The sequence below is a fragment of the Pelophylax lessonae genome (genome assembly GCF_965119305.1).
Source record: "Pelophylax lessonae genome assembly, chromosome: 5".
NCBI classification, from domain to species: Eukaryota; Metazoa; Chordata; class Amphibia; order Anura; family Ranidae; genus Pelophylax; species Pelophylax lessonae.
Window position 1 is genome coordinate 137,892,896 of NC_138772.1, and position 18,181 is coordinate 137,911,076.

The window sequence follows — 18,181 nt, forward strand, 5'->3', positions numbered from 1 at the left end:
AATGTTCTGGCATCAGCAGATGCCTCCTTTGGCCGCAAAGTTCTGTGTGCGGCAGTACCTTGAGGGGGCCTTGGCTTTGCCGGTCCCTGACTGTTGGGGTTGTTTTCCCCTTGTTTATTTGCTTTCCTGGGTTGTTGCTCCAGTTGAGCTTTTTTGTTACCCAGAGGGTTTCTGTTCAGATAAGGTTCCTTTCTCTGACCTGGGTGCTGCGTTGCCTTTGTGACAGTTGCGCTTCCCACCCCTCATGTCTACACCGCTTTGGGACATCCCATTGGTGAAGACTGTATGAGTGGGCGGCGACTGTCAGAGGACGTAAGAGAAAACTGAATTTTTGTAAAATCTTACCGTAAAATTCCTTTCTCGGAGTCCTCCGACAGTCGCCGCCCCTCCCCTCTTTTGGGGTTTTATGGACTTTAACTGCTTGCTACCAAACTGAGTTGGGAAGGCTGATAGCAGGGGGGTATTGGACCAAAGGGACAGCCCCCTACAGGTGTGTCTATGTAAATTGCTTTGTTCTTAAGTCTTATGCCTAGCTTGCTCCTGTGGATAAGAGGTCAATACCCATAGGTGAAGACTGTATGATTGGGCGACGACTGTCAGAGGACTCAGAGAAAAGAATTTTACGGTAAGATTTTATAAAAATTCAGTTTTTTCTTCAGGTGTTGTTTTGCATTTTTGACTTTGCACAGGCTCACAATAAATATGAGAAGCTTAATGCTACCTTTGCTTACATCTCTTTTATAGGTACTGGAAGTCAATTTGGAAAGACTATCAGAAAGAGTGGCTAGTGGTCAGACATTATCAGGAAGCAGCTCCCAGGGTTTACAGTTTTTCAATCCTTATTGTGAAGAGCACAGAACTGTTCCCATCATACCAATCCAGCCACCTGTACTGCAGTTTGGAAATCCATATACATCCCACGCAACAAGAGGTGAGTGAATCATGGACTGCCTTTACCAGTGTCTAAGGTGTTATGGCTTATCTCACAATCTGTTATGCTCCACAGCAACCAATCATATTCTTCTTTGCAGCTATGCCTATAGAGAAAGCTTGAACAGCTGTATCTAAAGTTGTGCCTATTTCTAATCACAATAAAAAAAAAACACTGAGTATTTGGTATTTGTAATAATATACAGAGAGACTAGTTCTTTGTTTAAAATGAGATAGAAAGCTCTGGATCTCCATGGTCTCCTGATCTAACAGCACTGCAGTAAAGAACAAATAAACATAGTTGTAAGGGAGGGATGAAAATCTCCCCTTTCTAAAAGACGTTCAGCCTGCAGATCGGGATAAACACGTGGCAACACTTATAGCAGTAGAAACATTTTGTTTTTTAAATACACAATATTAGAAATTTACACCTAACCTAATCTCCAAGAGCATGTAGATGAAGCAGACCTTAAAATGATATCTAGAGTGAACAGAAATGTATCTCTTGAGCTGTAAAGAGCAAGTTCTGCAGTGCTTTGACTCAGGGGCATGTGACCTGGAGCTTGCATGTAACTAGCCAGCACTTTTTGCATTTTGTATGCCTACATCTGCAGAGTGTTTTTTGTTATGTTTGACTGAAGACTCCACAGTGCACTGCCAACACGGTTTCAAGTCATGTGATAAACTGTTTAAAGGTGATGGTGCGCTTTTCTAAATTAGTGAGAAAATCATATATTGAACAATATATAAAAATAATATGAATATATATATAGGATGAAAACCCAAATATCACAGTGATGGGTGAATAATTGTTAAATCAATAAATGCGTCTTAAAAAACATTCGATGTGACTTCAACAAATAAACCACTAAAATGAAAGTCCATAAAATAATGTGATCCAAAATAGTGGGAAATGGTGAAAGAAATCCAAATAAAAATCAAGGTGATGATAAGGTGTTCCCTTCACCTGGTGAAATGCCTCCTTACCCGGCGGAAAGAAGGTAAGTGCCTAATAATGATAATTCTCAAATAAGTAAAGCCAGTGTCCTGATTCCACCTGCACACGTGCACAGTCACCCGGGTGATAAGTATATACAAGCCTCTTACCAGATGTAAGAGACAATCAAGCCTCTAAATTCCTGGACATGAGGATGCTTCCTTAACACAGTGGATGGATAGGATCGTTCCCACTTTCTTCCCTCTGTACAAGCCAACGTAAGTCTCCTATTCTTTAAGGTGAGTAGAATATACTCCCCACGATGTTCCAATGCACATAAAAGAACAGATGGGACTGATAGTGCATTACCTTGTTGCAGCAGCCGATGTTCTTGTCTCTCCCTCTGTCAGTGTCTGGCTGGCTGTCTGGGGTGCGGTGCCGGCGACTTCTTTCCCGCTTCTTGCCGACAACAAGCAGGGGGTCCCCGGCCTCTAGCTCCACCCCCTTCAGCAGGTCCGGACTTGTTGCAGCAGCCGATGTTCTTGTCTCTCCCTCTGTCAGTGTCTGGCTGGCTGTCTGCGGTGCGGTGCCGGCGACTTCCTTCCCGCTTCTTGCCGACAACAAGCAGGGGGTCCCTGGCCTTTAGCTCCACCCCCTTCAGCAGGTCCGGACTTGTTGCAGCAGCCGATGTTCTTGTCTCTCCCTCTGTCAGTGTCTGGCTGGCTGTCTGCGGTGCGGTGCCGGCACCGCAGACAGCCAGCCAGACACTGACAGAGGGAGAGACAAGAACATCGGCTGCTGCAACAAGTCCGGACCTGCTGAAGGGGGTGGAGCTAGAGGCGGGGGACCCCCTGCTTGTTGTCGGCAAGAAGCGGGAAGGAAGTCGCCGGCACCGCACCGCAGACAGCCAGCCAGACACTGACAGAGGGAGAGACAAGAACATCGGCTGCTGCAACAAGTCCGGACCTGCTGAAGGGGGTGGAGCTAGAGGCCGGGGACCCCCTGCTTGTTGTCGGCAAGAAGCGGGAAGGAAGTCGCCGGCAAGGGAAGTCGCCGGCACCGCACCGCAGACAGCCAGCCAGACACTGACAGAGGGAGAGACAAGAACATCGGCTGCTGCAACAAGTCTGGACCTGCTGAAGGGGGTGGAGCTAGAGGCCGGGGACCCCCTGCTTGTTGTCGGCAAGAAGCGGGAAGGAAGTCGCCGGCACCGCACCGCAGACAGCCAGCCAGACACTGACAGAGGGAGAGACAAGAACATCGGCTGCTGCAACAAGTCCGGACCTGCTGAAGGGGGTGGAGCTAGAGGCCGGGGACCCCCTGCTTGTTGTCGGCAAGAAGCGGGAAGGAAGTCGCCGGCACCGCACCGCAGACAGCCAGCCAGACACTGACAGAGGGAGAGACAAGAACATCGGCTGCTGCAACAAGGTAATGCACTATCAGTCCCATCTGTTCTTTTATGTGCATTGGAACATCGTGGGGAGTATATTCTACTCACCTTAAAGAATAGGAGACTTACGTTGGCTTGTACAGAGGGAAGAAAGTGGGAACGATCCTATCCATCCACTGTGTTAAGGAAGCATCCTCATGTCCAGGAATTTAGAGGCTTGATTGTCTCTTACATCTGGTAAGAGGCTTGTATATACTTATCACCCGGGTGACTGTGCACGTGTGCAGGTGGAATCAGGACACTGGCTTTACTTATTTGAGAATTATCATTATTAGGCACTTACCTTCTTTCCGTCGGGTAAGGAGGCATTTCACCAGGTGAAGGGAACACCTTATCATCACCTTGATTTTTATTTGGATTTCTTTCACCATTTCCCACTATTTTGGATCACATTATTTTATGGACTTTCATTTTAGTGGTTTATTTGTTGAAGTCACATCGAATGTTTTTTAAGACGCATTTATTGATTTAACAATTATTCACCCATCACTGTGATATTTGGGTTTTCATCCTATATATATATTCATATTATTTTTATATATTGTTCAATATATGATTTTCTCACTAATTTAGAAAAGCGCACCATCACCTTTAAACATTTACAACACATATCATCTGGTTGCAGCCTTTCACTGAATCAGCGCACCCCTTTCTTTCAACATGTGATAAACTGCTTTTTACATTTGACAGATGTTTTTTTCTGGTATTACTGCTCCTACTTTGTCTTCCTAATGCCTGTTTCGTCCCTTTACTTTAAAGGATAAGTTCACCTTTGGGAACATGTTACATGCCTACAGCCACTCCCCGATCCATGCACTCCTTGTGACAGGAGGCTGAGGACCTTCTTTCAGTACCAGCTGTCACTATTTGATAAGAGCACGGCAGCATGGGGCTCCTCCCACATGGCCACTTCACTCATGTACAGAGTTTTGTGAATGATTGAGCTACAAGTACCAAAAGCCTTTGCGGCTGTCCGCTTGTAGCTCTCAATGACCTACCAGGGCACTGCTGTGTGCTCTAGTAGTTCATTGATTCTTCTTGTCTTTTTGAAAAATACAGGCAGACAGCTTACAGTCTGTAGGAGTCCTGCATGGCACTCACGATCTGCTGAATGTGGGTGCATTGCTTTCCAGACTTCTACAAAAAAGTAATTGCTCTTAAAAAAAATTGTAGGTAAAAATAAAATGTGCTTTTTTTTTTTTTTTTTTCTTTAAGTGAACTTATCCTTTAAAGTTTAGGTATTATAACCGTGTTTGTCATTTCATGCAGAGATGTTAGTGATAGTTGTTTTTTAGAGGACACCTTTACCACTGATGAGCAGAGTTGTGAGGAAAGCTGTATGTATAAATGTTTGGATTTGTGAACTTTTTACTACATATATTATTATTTTTTTTCTTTATTGCATCCTTCGTTAATATACTGCTATATTTTGTACTTAGATGGGGCAGATGGTGCTTTTAACCCAGATGAAGTTCAGGGGCCTCCAGCACAAGGGCCCTTATGGGACTATGAAAGCAAGGTGGTCTGCAGCCAGCCTGCTCGCAACCTCAGCAGGCCGGATGGCCTGGAAGATCCAGATGATAACAACCAAGTGAGTCCAACTTTTATGTTTTAACCAGTAATGGTGTTTTGTTCCCATTTCCACTGCTACATTTAATACATATTACTGAAAAAAATAATAATCACAAAGCTTATTTGATATGAACATTTCAAAACAGTGAAGCGTTGTATTTGTTATCTAGTGTGGACTTCTACCCACAGCATAAATCCTAGTGTCTAGAGAGCATACAACACCTTTGATCTCCATTTGGATTTATGAATATGCTTCAGGATTGTAGACAGAAAGACAAGGTAGCTAATTTAACAGGGGTTGTAATGTTCATCCTACTGTAAGTAAGACGCAGACTTGGAGACACTTGGCTTCTCTGTGCAGATGTTTCTCATCCCCTTGTCAACAACTTCGATAAATCACCAGGACATGACATTCTGATATTACTATACAGTTCTTTCACATTTAAAAAAAAAACAACAAAATATTCCCGCATATATTTTGAAGAAGGTAAACCTATGTAAGGCAGAATTTTAATTAGATCGCAACAATGTTGACATAATTGTATTCAACTTGTATTATATACCAAAATATGGTATTTTATTCAACCATGTGATTCACATATTCCTACACTGTATAGCCAGGAATATGACACCAGTTTTCAGAGGTGGAGCTTTGCAGCGTCCTGTGTCCTACAAACTTCTCATTGGACTATGACAGAGCATTTATACACTAGGGTTGACTTACTAAAAGTGGAGAGTGCAAAATTTTGTACAGCTGTGCATGGTAGCCAATCACCTTCTAATTTCAGCCGCCTGTTCAATTTAGCTTTGACAATAAAACCTGGAAGCTGATTCGGTTATTATGCAGAGCTGCAGCAGATTTTTCACTCTTCAGTTTTCGTAAACTGATCCCACTGTGTCTAAGCTGCCTAAACACCTTCACCTCTCAGTGTCTGAAGTACACTATATTGCCAAACGTATTGGGACGCCTGCCTTTCCATGTTCATGAACTTTAATGACATTCAAGTCTTATTCCGTAGGGTTCAATATTGAGTTTGGCCCACCCTTTGCAGCTATAACAGCTTCAACTCTTTTGGGAAGGCTGTCCACAAGGTTTAGGAGTGTGTCTATGGGAATGTTTGACCATTCTTCCAGAAGTTCATTTGTGAGATCAGGCACTGATGTGGACGAGAAGGCCTGGCTCGCAGTCTCCTCTCTAATTCATCCAAAAGGTGTTCTATCAGGTTCAGGTCAGGACTCTGTGCAGGCCAGTCAAGTTCCTTTACCCCAAACTTGCTCATTCATGTCTTTATGGGCCTTGCTTTGTGCACTGGTGCACAGTCATGTTGGAACAGGAAGGGGCCATCCCCAAACTGTTCCCACAAAGTTGGGAGCATGAAATTGTCCAAAATGTCTTGGTATGCTGACGCCTTAAGAGTTCCCTTCACTGGAACTAAGGGGTCAAGCCCAACCCCTAATAAACAACCCCCACGCCATAATCCCCCCTCCACCAAATGATTTGTACCAGTTCACAAAGCAAGTTCCATAAAGACATGAATGAGCGAGTTTGGGGTGGAGGAACTTGACTGGCATGCACAACCCTGACCTCAACCTGATAGAACACCTTTAGGATGAATTAAAACAGAGACTGAGCCAGGCCGCCTTGTCCAACATCCGTGCCTGACCTCACAAATGCGCGTTTGGAAGAATGGGCAAACACTCCTAAACCTTGTGGACCGCCTTCCTAGAAAAGTGGAAGCTGTTTTAGCTGCAAAGGGTGCGCTAACTCAATATTGAACCCTACAGACTACACGTACATGAACTTTAATGGCATCCCAGTCTTAAAGGCAGGTGACATTATAGTGTATGTGGGCATAGCAATAAAACGACAGTACCACATAATGTAAAATCTCCCAACTTTTTGATATCTGATGCGAAGTGATTGTTTGGAAGATAACAACACTTGATTCAGCCAGTTATACCATCAGTACTTTAACAATACACAACTGTAAAGTCTGTACAGTGATGGATATGCCTGGGTAGTGATATAACAGTGTTGTTAATTGCTTTTCCCTCCCTGATCAAACATTAGTAGGATGCTATTTTTTATAAGGTCTTACCAGATTGTTCCTAAGTATAGGAGGTGCTTTCTGTAATAGCAAAGGATGTAATCTATACACAATACCTGATTTCCCCTGATACTTGCAATTTTGAGGGGTTTGAATGAAAATTGGGTAGACATCTACTTACTGTGAGTAGGTCTGTGGGCATAGCATGATCCTATAGACATTATAACAGCATTTTTCATTATGGTGGAATGTGGATATCAAATTTACAGTGGGGCAAAATGGCTGTTTTGTTGATTGAAAACGTTAGTATTTTGTAACAAATGCCACTGCTTCTTGACCTGTCTGGCAAATGTACAAGTCAGGTAACCTCTCTTCCGGCACAGCTAGAGAATTGATATTTGTGCCATGGCTGTACAGAACATGGTACGTCAAGTTCTCCTTTTGATTTCCTAAATTAAATTGAAATGTCAGTGTGTTTGTTGAATTTGCACTTCTACTTAAGACTGGAGGCCCACTTCATTTCCGCAAAATACAAGTGATGAGAGATACTTATCTGTTGAATAGTGTGCTCTTTGCATTACAGTAGTACCATGACCTGTTCCTCATTTAATCTAGTTTGCTGCGTTTAATTGCCATTAACCTTTGTAGAAAGTGATAAGTTCTTTGACAGCTATGATAATGGCCTTGGCACTCGACACCCATAATGGAGAAAACAAGCATTTCTCCCTGTTGCTTCACATCCCTTGTGTCTCCGATTGAAGATAATTAGGAAGCCTGTCAGGAGTTTTTTTCCCTTGCCAGTTTTAAGGTCTAAAGTGTTTTCTCACTGATGTCACCCACCTTTACCTCATATTTTGCATATTGTCTGCTCCCACCACTGGCAGAAACATTACACATGACAGGAGATGCTCTGCTCTAGTCAGTGGGGGCACTTTAATTAGCAGCTTGTTCATTCTGACCTGTGCGTATTGTCCTCTTACAAACCCATAAGAAACCGCTATATGTAGGAGTGTTCATCACTGACATTGATTTGACTTTGTATTAGACAAAGAGCACTACAAAGAAATACATAAATTTCAGCTCACAACTGTAATATGTCGTGCTAAAATAATCTGTTGCATAAACCTGAAGCTAAAGTGTGAAAACCCCAACTTTCCAAAAAAATATGTGTGTATGTTTATATATATATATATACATACATATATATATATATATATATATATATATATATATATATATATATGTGTGTGTATGTATATATATATATATATATATATATGTGTGTGTGTGTGTGTGTGTGTGTGTGTGTGTGTGTGTGTGTATATATATATACATACCAAAGAAAGAGAGTAGCATTCACGGGTCTTGAAAGGTAAACGCACAATGATGGTTTTAATTGACATTTCGACAAGGCACAAGCAGGATGAGGAAGTCAAGCTTATGCCTCGTCGAAACATCAATAAAAACCGTCATTGTGCATTTACCTTTCAAGGCCCGTGAGTGCCGCTCTCTTTTTTGGTTTATATGCGCTGCAGTCTCTGCTGTGCATCCAGGCCCATTTTTATTCCCTGATTTGTGTACAGTGGCAGCCATTGGATACAGTATCTCACACAAGTGAGTACACCCCTCACATTTTTGTAAATATTTTATTATACCTTTTCATGTGACAACACTGAAGAAATTACACTTTGCTGCAATGTAAAGTAGTGAGTGTACAGCTTGTATAACAGTGTAAATTTGCTGTCCCCTCAAAATAACACAACACACAGCCATTAATGTTTAAACCACTGGCAACAAAAGTGGGTACACCCCTAAGTGAAAATGTCCAAGTTGGGCCCAATTAGCCATTTTCCGTCCCCAGTGTCATGTGACTCAGTGTTACAAGGTCTCAGGTGTGAATGGGGAGCAGGTGTGTTAAATTTGGTGTTATCGCTCTCACTCTCTCATACTGATCACTGGAAGTTCCAAATGGCGCCTCATTGCAAAGAACTCTCTGAGGATCTGAGGTTGCAAAGAACTCTCTGAGGTCCTATCCAGAGGTTGTCTTTGGGAAATAGACGTATGAGTACTGCCAGCATTGCTGCAGAGGTTGAAGGAGTGGGGGGTCAGCCTGTCAGTGCTCAGACCATATGCCGCACACTGCATCAAATTGGTCTGCATGGCTGTCGTCCCAGAAGGAAGCCTCTTCTAAAGATGATGCACAAGAAAGACTGCAAATAGTTTGCTGAAGACAAGCAGACTAAGGACATGGATTACTGGAACCATGTCCTGTGGTCTGAAGAGATCAAGATAAACGTATTTGGTTCAGATGGTATCAAGCGTGTGTGGTGGCAACCAGATGAGGAGTACAAAGACAAGTGTGTCTTGCCTACAGTCAAGCAAGGTGGTGGGAGTGTCATGGTCTGGGGCTGCATGAGTGCTTCCGGCACTGGGTACCTACAGTTCATTGAGGGAACCATGATTGCCAACATGTACTGTGACGTACTGAAGCAGAGCATGATCCCCTCCCTTCAGAGATTGGGCCTCAGGGCAGTATTCCAACATAACAACCCCAAACACACCTCCAAGATGACCACTGCCTTTGCTAAAGAAGCCGAGGGTAAAGGTGATGGACTGGCCAAGCATGTCTCCAGACCTAAACCCTTTTGAGCATCTGCGGGGAATACTCAAACAGAAGGTGGAGGAGTGTAAGGTCTTTAACATCCACCAACCCTGTGATGTCGCCATGGAGGAGGGGTAGAGGACTCCAGTGGCAACCTGGGAAGCTCTGGTGAACTCCATGCCCAAGAGGGTTAAGCCAGTGCTGAAAAATATTGGTGGCCACACATAATATTGACACTTTGGGCTCAATTTGGACATTTTTACTTAGGGGTGTACTCACTTTTTTTGGCAATGGTTTTAGACATGAATGGCTGTGTGTTGAGTAATTTTGAGGGGACAGCAAATTTACACTGTTATACAAGCTGTACACTCACTACTTTTCATTGTAGCAAAGTATAATTTCTTCAGTGTTGTCACATGAAAAAATATAATAAAATATTTACAAAAATGTGAGGGGTGTACTCACTTGTGTGAGAAACTGCGTGTGTGTATTTATGTATGTATGTGCGTGTGTGTGTGTGTATATATGTATGTATGTGTATATATATATATATATATATATATATATATATATATATATATATATATATATATATATATATATTTATACACACAGGCACTACTGTATAAAAACTTTAGGCATGTGTGAAAAAGGCATGTGTGAAAAATGCTGTAAACGAAGAATACTTTCAGAAATAGAAGTGTTAATAGTTTATTTCAATCAATCAACAAAATAGAAAGTAAATGAACAGAAGAGAAATCAAAATCAAAACTATAATTGGTGTGGCCAGCCTTTGCCCTCAAGACACCATCAATTCTTCTGGGTACACTTGTACACAGTTTTTGAAGGAACTCGGCAGGTAGTTCAGATCTTCTGTAGTGTAGGCTGCCTAAAATCCTTCTGTCTCTTCATGTAATCCCAGGCAGACGTGATGATGTTGAGATCAGGGCTCTGTGGGGGCCAAATCACCACTTCCAGGACTCCTTGTTCTTAATGCAAAATATAGTTCATGACATTGGCTGTATGTTTGGGGTCATTTTTCCTGCTGCAGAATAAATTTTAGCCAACCAAACGCCTCCTTGATGGTATGACATGCTGGATAGGTATCTGCCTGTATTTCTCAGCATTGAGGACACCATTGATCCTGACCAAATCTCCAATTTCATTTGCAGAAATGCAGCCCTAAACTTGCAAGGATCCTCTGCCATGCTACGGCTTTCCAGCTCTTCGGTAAACAAACTGCCTCCTTTTACAGCCAAATATTTAAAATGTTTTCTCAGAAGTCCACATCACCTGGTGCCATTTTTCTGCACCCCAGTTTGTTTTCATGCATAGTTGAGGCGCTTAGTCTTGTTTCCACGTCGGAAGTATGGCGTTTTGGCCGCCATTCTTCTGGCCAGATTTCTGTGGACAGTAGATGGATGTGCCTGGACCCCACTAGTACTACTCTGATGGCACTGTTGGACATCTTACAATATCAAAGGGAAGTAAGCATAAAGTGTCTTTCATCTGCTGCATTAAGTTTCCTTGGCCGACCACTGCATCTACTTTTTTTCAGTGTTGCCCAATTAATGGTGTCTTCGATGTTGAGAAATACAGGCAGATACTTATCCATCATGCCATACCAACAGGGAGGCCTGTGATTGGCCCAAAGTTTTTCTGCAGCAGGACAACAACCCCAAACATACAGACAATGCCATTAAGAACTATCTTCAGTGTAAAGAACAAGGAGTCCTGGAATTGATTGGCCCTCACAGAGCCCTAATCTCAACATCGAGTCTGTCTAAGATTACATGAAGAGACAGAAGGATTTGAGGCAGCCTACATCCACAAAGGATCTGTGGCTAGTTCTCCGAAATGTTTGGAACAACCTACCTGCCGAGTTCATTCAAAAACTGTGTGCAAGTGTACTTGGAAGAATTGATGCTGTTTCGAAAACAAAGGGTGGTCACACTAAACATTAATTGATTTGGATTTCTCTTCTGTTCATTTACTTTTTTATTTTGCAAAAAAAATAACAAATTTGCACTTCTATTTCTGAAAGCATTCTTAACCACTTGCCGACTGCCCTTACTGATCCATGTATTCATGTCATTAGTTACTAAAAGTGTCAGTTAGTGTCCGTTTTGTCCACTGCACTTTCGCAGTCCTGCTATAAGTCGCTGATCACCGCCATTAGTGGAGTAAAATTTAAAAAAAAAAAAAATTCTATAAATATATCCCATAGTTTGTGAACACTATAACTTTAGCACAAACCAATCACTATACTCTTATTGGGACTTTTTTGTTTACCAAAAATATGTAGGATACATATTGGCCTAAATTGATAAAGAAATTTGATTTTTTTTTTAATTGGATTGATTTTATAGCAGAAAGTAAAAAAAAAATGTTTTATTTATTTTTTAGTTTTTTTTCAAAAAGGTGCATAGACTAAAAAAACAGAGGTGATCAAATTCCACCAAAAGAAAGCTCTATTTGTGGGGGAAAAAAAGGACATACATTTTATTTCGGTACAGTGTCGCACGGCTGTGCAATTGTCAAAGTAATTAAGCGTCATACTGCAAAAAATGGCCTGAGCTTGGGGGGGGGGGGGGGGTGTGTGTAAGTCTTCCGGAGCTAAAGTAGTTAATTTAGAGCATTTTTCCACACCTGCCTAAAAGTTTTGCACAGTACTGTATTTCTCTGTATAGAAAAGGGGGGGGGGGGGGGAAACCACGCTATGCAGATAAAAAATTGAGCAGTAGCTTAAAGTGTGACATACACCCAAGAGAAATAATATAAAATAATAAGCCGCGCTGTTCAATTAAAACATGCTATAACCACACCATATCAAATATATTGAAATTCCGAAAAAAGTCCTTAAGTCTCTGTTTGAAACTCCAAAGGAAATAAATGAAGTGTTCATAAAGTCCACTGGGTATGAACGAACATCCACTAGTGGTACAAACTGCTTACCAAAATGCATCAAAAATTATGCCCAATGTAGGGGTTTATGCACCCAAGATCTCCAGACGGATATCCTACAACCAGATCAGATTCCACTGTGTTTCGGGTCTTGAAACAGAAGATGACTCAGCAGGCATTTAGACCACGCACATAAAAAAGAAGATGGTATAGGATCCCATAGCGTAAAACTGATAAATGTTATATGACTAATATACAATAAACGTGGAATATATCCCACAAAACCGTGAAACTTGAGTGAAAAAATTCCAGGTATAATATCAACACCGAATGTGCGGTGACCACCACCAAGTGTACAAGCTGCTTACCAGATAGATATAATAAAGACGCCAATTAAAGTGTATTCAAACACCAAACTCTCTCCAGAGGACAATACCACCACCAATAGTGCTATCTGCTTACCAAACAGAAAATGTATTATTTGTCGGTGAAAAAATGATGGATGATGTAGATGAATACCGCACTCCACACAGGAACAGTGACCGCCACCCCAATCCACAAACTGCTTACCAGATGGATTATAAGGTAACGCCAGGCATAGGAATCAAATCCACCAAGGTCTCGTACTCTAAATTTCAACTCAAGTACCTCCAAATGAAGTGGAAATTCGTATCTCCCAGTGGGGGCATCGGTCACAGGGTCACATAAATGAAAATAAAATACCCCATAGTGTAAAACTGTATACTTTAATATAAAAAAACAGAAGAAAGCAACTTACAAACATCGGATTGAGAACGCTCTGAACAGAATAGTGATAAGCCGCCGGCCGGTCGGCTTTCCGCCCGTCCTCCGTCTCACTCTGATGACGTCAGCACGCCGCGACCGACGTACGTTTCGTCAGAAATTACGTTTTCAAGGAGTATTTCTCGGTCACAGGAGTTCACTTAGTTTTGCTCACCTGGGGATCCAGAATCAGCTGACAGCAGGCTAAAAGCCCACTGTTGGCTGACATCACAGTGCTGCTCCAGGGTCTAGAAGGATCCTGACCTTATTGTGGTTAAGAGCCTCCTCCCCTGCCCAGCACTCCAGTGAGGGCTGATAGTTACTGAGCGATTGGCGGTCATATGTTCGATCTGTTCTCAGGGGGAGAGTTCTGTGCATTTATTAAATATACCTTTTTTCAGTTGGTAGTTATCAGGTTTTTTTTTTTTTCCTTCAATTTTTCAGTAGTATAAGCAAAGAGGTTTTATATAAAACATTGTTTTGGTAAATAATTAGCTTTAGGCTACATTCACACCTGAGCGTAGCGTTTTCCTTACCGCGATGTACAGGCGTTTTTTGTGCAGGCGTTTTTAAATTGAATAGAGACCAATGGAAAATGCCTGTAATCTGCCCAAAAAGAAGCTCATGTACTTTTTTGACTGTTGGCCGTTTTGCTCACAGCGTCAAAATGCTCAGATGTGAACAGGGGCTATTGAAATGAATAGGATTTGTCTTGTTGGGCGTTTTGAGAGCTGATCCTAGAGCACAAAAACTCCCCAAAAACGCCCCAAAACGCCTACATGTGAACGGAGCCTTAAAGTCTTGCATTTTATATTATAAAAAAACAAACATACTTACCTGCTCTGTGCAGTGTTTTTGTACAGAGCAGCCCAGATCCTCCTCTTCTCAGGTCCCTCGCTGGCCTCTCCCTCCTGTTGAGTGCCCCCACAGCAAACGGCATGCTATGAGGGCACCCGAGCTGAGCCACAGCTCCGTGTGTCCATTCAGACATGGAGTCGCGGTTTGGGCCCACCCCTCTCTCGTGAATGTGTCAGCTAATCAGGAAGGAGAGGTCCTGGACAGCCAGGGCACTTGTGTACATCGCTAGATTGAGATGGAGCTCAGATAAGTATGGGGGGTTCCGCACGCAGAAGGTTTTTTTATCCTAATGTATAGAATACATTAAGATAAAAAAACCTTCTGCCTTTACAATCCCTTTAACAATTTTTAAATACACTTTTTTTTATAAATCTTTTTAATTAAATAACACTGAAGATAGTAATAAATGGCCATTATGATGCTGTATAAGTGTCCTTTCTAGGCTAATGACACAGAGTTCCCTTTGCTGGCCATGATACCCATCAGTGATCTGCAGATAAATTCATGTGGTGTTAGTGCTGCTGAAACAAAAGCACACCTGACAGGGCTGATGATATGCTGCAGCTTCGTCCTGACAGGACAATTTAAGTGATGCAGCTCAGTGCAGCAGACACGAGTGACATGCTTGGCTGCCTAGAGCTCCATGTACACATCACTCACTGCTGTGCCGCTCATGTCAGCTGCCTGGGGAAGGGGGGAAGAGTCTGGATGTGACATACCCTTACCTATACACACATTTACACGCTGCTGTGATTGAATATTGTTTGGCTTTGTGGTTTATTCCTTATAAACCCACACAAATCCTTCTCAATTACATTGTTTCTTGTCAACATTAGATTTGCTTTGCCAAGATTGATTTGTATTTCGCATTCTTCAGAATTCCATGCAGCTAATGTAGGCTTTTCTCAGTCCTCCTTCGTGTAATGGTGAGATGAAGCAGCCATTTGTTCTGGGGTATACATCCTGTCTGATCACTAGAAATAGCTGACATCACAATCATTAGAAGTGGTTTTACCCACTAATTTATAAATTGGGGGCACCGACACAACTGGCAGGTACAGAGCAAATCTCTATGCTGTGAGGTAAAGCAATCGGAATTGCTATCCCCTATCTTACAACCAGATTTATACCAGCCTTGAAAGCAGTCTGAATTTGTAGTGGCTCTGAGCAACAGAGGCAACTTATCATGAATATCTTAAAGTTGAGCTACACTGCATCTGAGCACCACAAGCCAAAAACATTATTTAATTCATTTTTATTATTTAAAGCAAACTCCCCATCCATCCATGTCTCCATGCTTTATTTTGCTAAGAAAAACAATACACTGGGGCTGTTTACATGGTTTGGTCACTGGCCTAGGATGGGGGGGTCGTCTGCTAGCTGGTGATGGAGGCCAGGGGGTGCGACCAGACGATCTACTGTGCGGGGGTGGGGGGTTGTACCTGGTGGGGGCTCCTGCCAGGGCCCCCCCCCATCCTGCCTGGATCTGTCCCTGATGCCTGGTCTCCCTCCTGAGTTCCTGAATGCCATGCAGGGGTGCCATTTAGTTGTAGCCTGTGTATTCCTATACACGGCGGCCATGTTTGTGTAGTCCGGTGGCCATTTTGCTGCGGTTTGCCATTGAAAATAGCGGTGGCCATGACGGTGGAGCTCTGTGGGCGGCGATTTCGGCGGTGGGAGCCCCTCCTCATCCGCTGGTGCTGACTCCTGGATGATTTTACTTCCTGATCGCTGCATGTGCAGTGCATTATCCTGGTGGCTACAGGCGCTTGTTTCTTCTGGGTGGTGAGTCTGGTGGGGTCCTCTCCCTCTCTGCGAAGGATCGCTTGGTGCCTGGCGACTGGGTGGTGCTGCCCGCGCGGTGGGGGTTGTCCCTTAGCAGTGTTTTTACACCTTTTGTGGGGTCCCCCTGGTGACGCATTGAGTCTTTAGGGCACATTTCCCCATCTGATCCCCTCTCTGAGGCTTCGGGTCCCAACCATCCATCCATGCACTGACGGCGGTCCTGGAGTCCCTTGTGTCCCCGGTGGAGGTGGCATTCGGGCGACGAGCTAGCAAAAAGCCGTGACCTGGAGGGGGAACAGCTCCCCCCTGCCTTTTTCAAGCTGGCGGACCAGCTGGTCCAGGGGCTGCAGTTTTTCTGTGATGCCTCTTTGGATGCGTCTCCTCTCTGTTTTGGCAGTGGTCCTTTTGGCATGTCTCTTGACTGATCTTCTTCTATTTCAAGGAGATCGTCTGTTTGGAGCTACCCTGGATGACCTCATTAAAGGTCTCACAGGGGGGAAGAGTACTTTACTTCCACAGGCTACTAAGGGCAAGGACCCTCATCGTAGACGTGGGCCTTCCTTCTCAGCTCTGAAGTTTTTTGTCCCTCATGGTCGACTGACAAGGGCTCAAAGCCTTTAAGTGCCTCTTCAGGAGGATCCAAACGAGCCTGGTCTGGCAAGCCAAGATCGGGCTTCTCCAGACCCCTGGATAAGGCTCCTTCAGCACGAAGGTGCACCCCCACCTGTATCGAGGGTGGGGGGACGTCTTCGCTGGTTTCCGGATCCGTGGACTTCTCTGGTGCAAGACAAGTGGGTCCAAAAAGTAATTCTGTCCAGTTACAACATCGAGTTTCGCTCTTGTCCCCTGGCAAGATTTTTTCTTCCAACTTGCGCCTGTCCCCAAACCGGTTACAGGGACTGGCGGTACAAGACCTGTTCCTTCAAGGGGTGATTGTCCCGGTTCCGACTTCGGAACGTTTTCAGGGTTTTTACTCAAACCTGTTCACAGTCCCCAGGAAGGAAGGCAAAGTGCGTTCAATCCTGGACCTCAAGGCGCTCAACTGCTTTGTACAGGTACAGAAGTTCAGAATGGAATCTATTAGAACAGTGGTGGCATCCCTACATCAGGGAGATTTCCTCGCCTCTATCAATATCAAGGATGCCTACCTTCACATTCCAATATGTGCCAGTCACCAGCGTAAGAGCATTATCAGTTTGTGGCATTACCCTTTGGTTTCCCCTCTGCTTCATAAAAGTGTTAGCCCCTGTGCTAGCTTTACTACGCCAACGGGGGTCCCCATACTGGGCTACTTGGACAATCTCCTTCTGTGAGCAGAGTCTCCCTCTGCTCTGGTGGAAAACCTGGAGATCACAGTACGAACTCTGCGGGAGTTCGGCTGGGTTCTGAATTGCCTCAGTCGGCAGGTGTTGGACCAAGGGTAATGGTCCCTTCACCCGAAGGTGTTTCATCAGCTGTGCACGAAAAGGCACTGGTGAACGCACTGATTGTATCAGTGCGTGAGACCTTAAAGCGGTTGTAAACCCTAGAAAAAAAAAAAACCTGCAAGACAAAGGCATAATGGGCTAGTATGCATCGCATACTAGCCCATTATGTGTAACTTACCTTAGAACGAAGCCCCGACACGGACCCCCGGACATCGCTGCGGGCGCTGCCATGATCCCTCGCCGTCTCTTCCGGGTTTGGCAGCTCCGGCGCGGTGATTGGCCGGAGCCGCAATGACGTCACTCCCGCGCATGCGGGAGTGATTTTCCGGCAAGCTCCCTGCAAATTAATTGAAGGTCCCCCCGGACCTTCAGAGCGCATTCGCCGCTCGCGAGAGCGGCAGCATGCACTGTAAATATCTCCTAAACCATGCCGGTTTAGGAGATATTATTTGTACCTACAGGTAAGCCTTATTATAGGCTTACCTGTAGGTAAAAATGTCAAAAAGCGGGATACTACCACTTTAAAGGTGCAGGACCAAGGCGGTGGTTCTCTTTGGCATTCACGAGCCATCCAGAGCAGCGAAGGTGTTTCTTTCCTCTCCTATTTTTACAGAATTGTCGCTAAAGAATGGGAAATGGTCACTAAGCCATTTGCTATGCGGTACCCCTATGAGGAGACCCTTCTTCTTAAAAAGTGAACTTTTCCACCGGTGGTGGACCCTCTGGTTTCCAGATTGAACAAGGCAACTATGATTCCAGGTGAAGAGTCTCCAGCCTTTAAGGAGCCGGCAGACAGGAAAACGGAGGCTGTGGCCTGCTGATATGTACACTCTGCTTGTTTGGCACTGAGGCCGGTATTCACCATTGCCCTGGTGCCGCAAACTC

General features: G+C 43.9%; 1 protein-coding gene across 1 annotated transcript in view; it reads left to right on the forward strand.

Moving 5' to 3' along the window:
• The window catches only part of TAX1BP1 (Tax1 binding protein 1), a 250,625-nt gene that overhangs the window by 221,092 nt on the left and 11,352 nt on the right, over positions 1-18,181 (forward strand). Inside the window, exons 15-16 of the mRNA XM_082257735.1 lie at positions 745-931; positions 4,757-4,908. Coding sequence (XP_082113861.1) covers positions 745-931; positions 4,757-4,908 — 339 coding nt within the window. The remainder of the gene's footprint in view (positions 1-744; positions 932-4,756; positions 4,909-18,181) is intronic.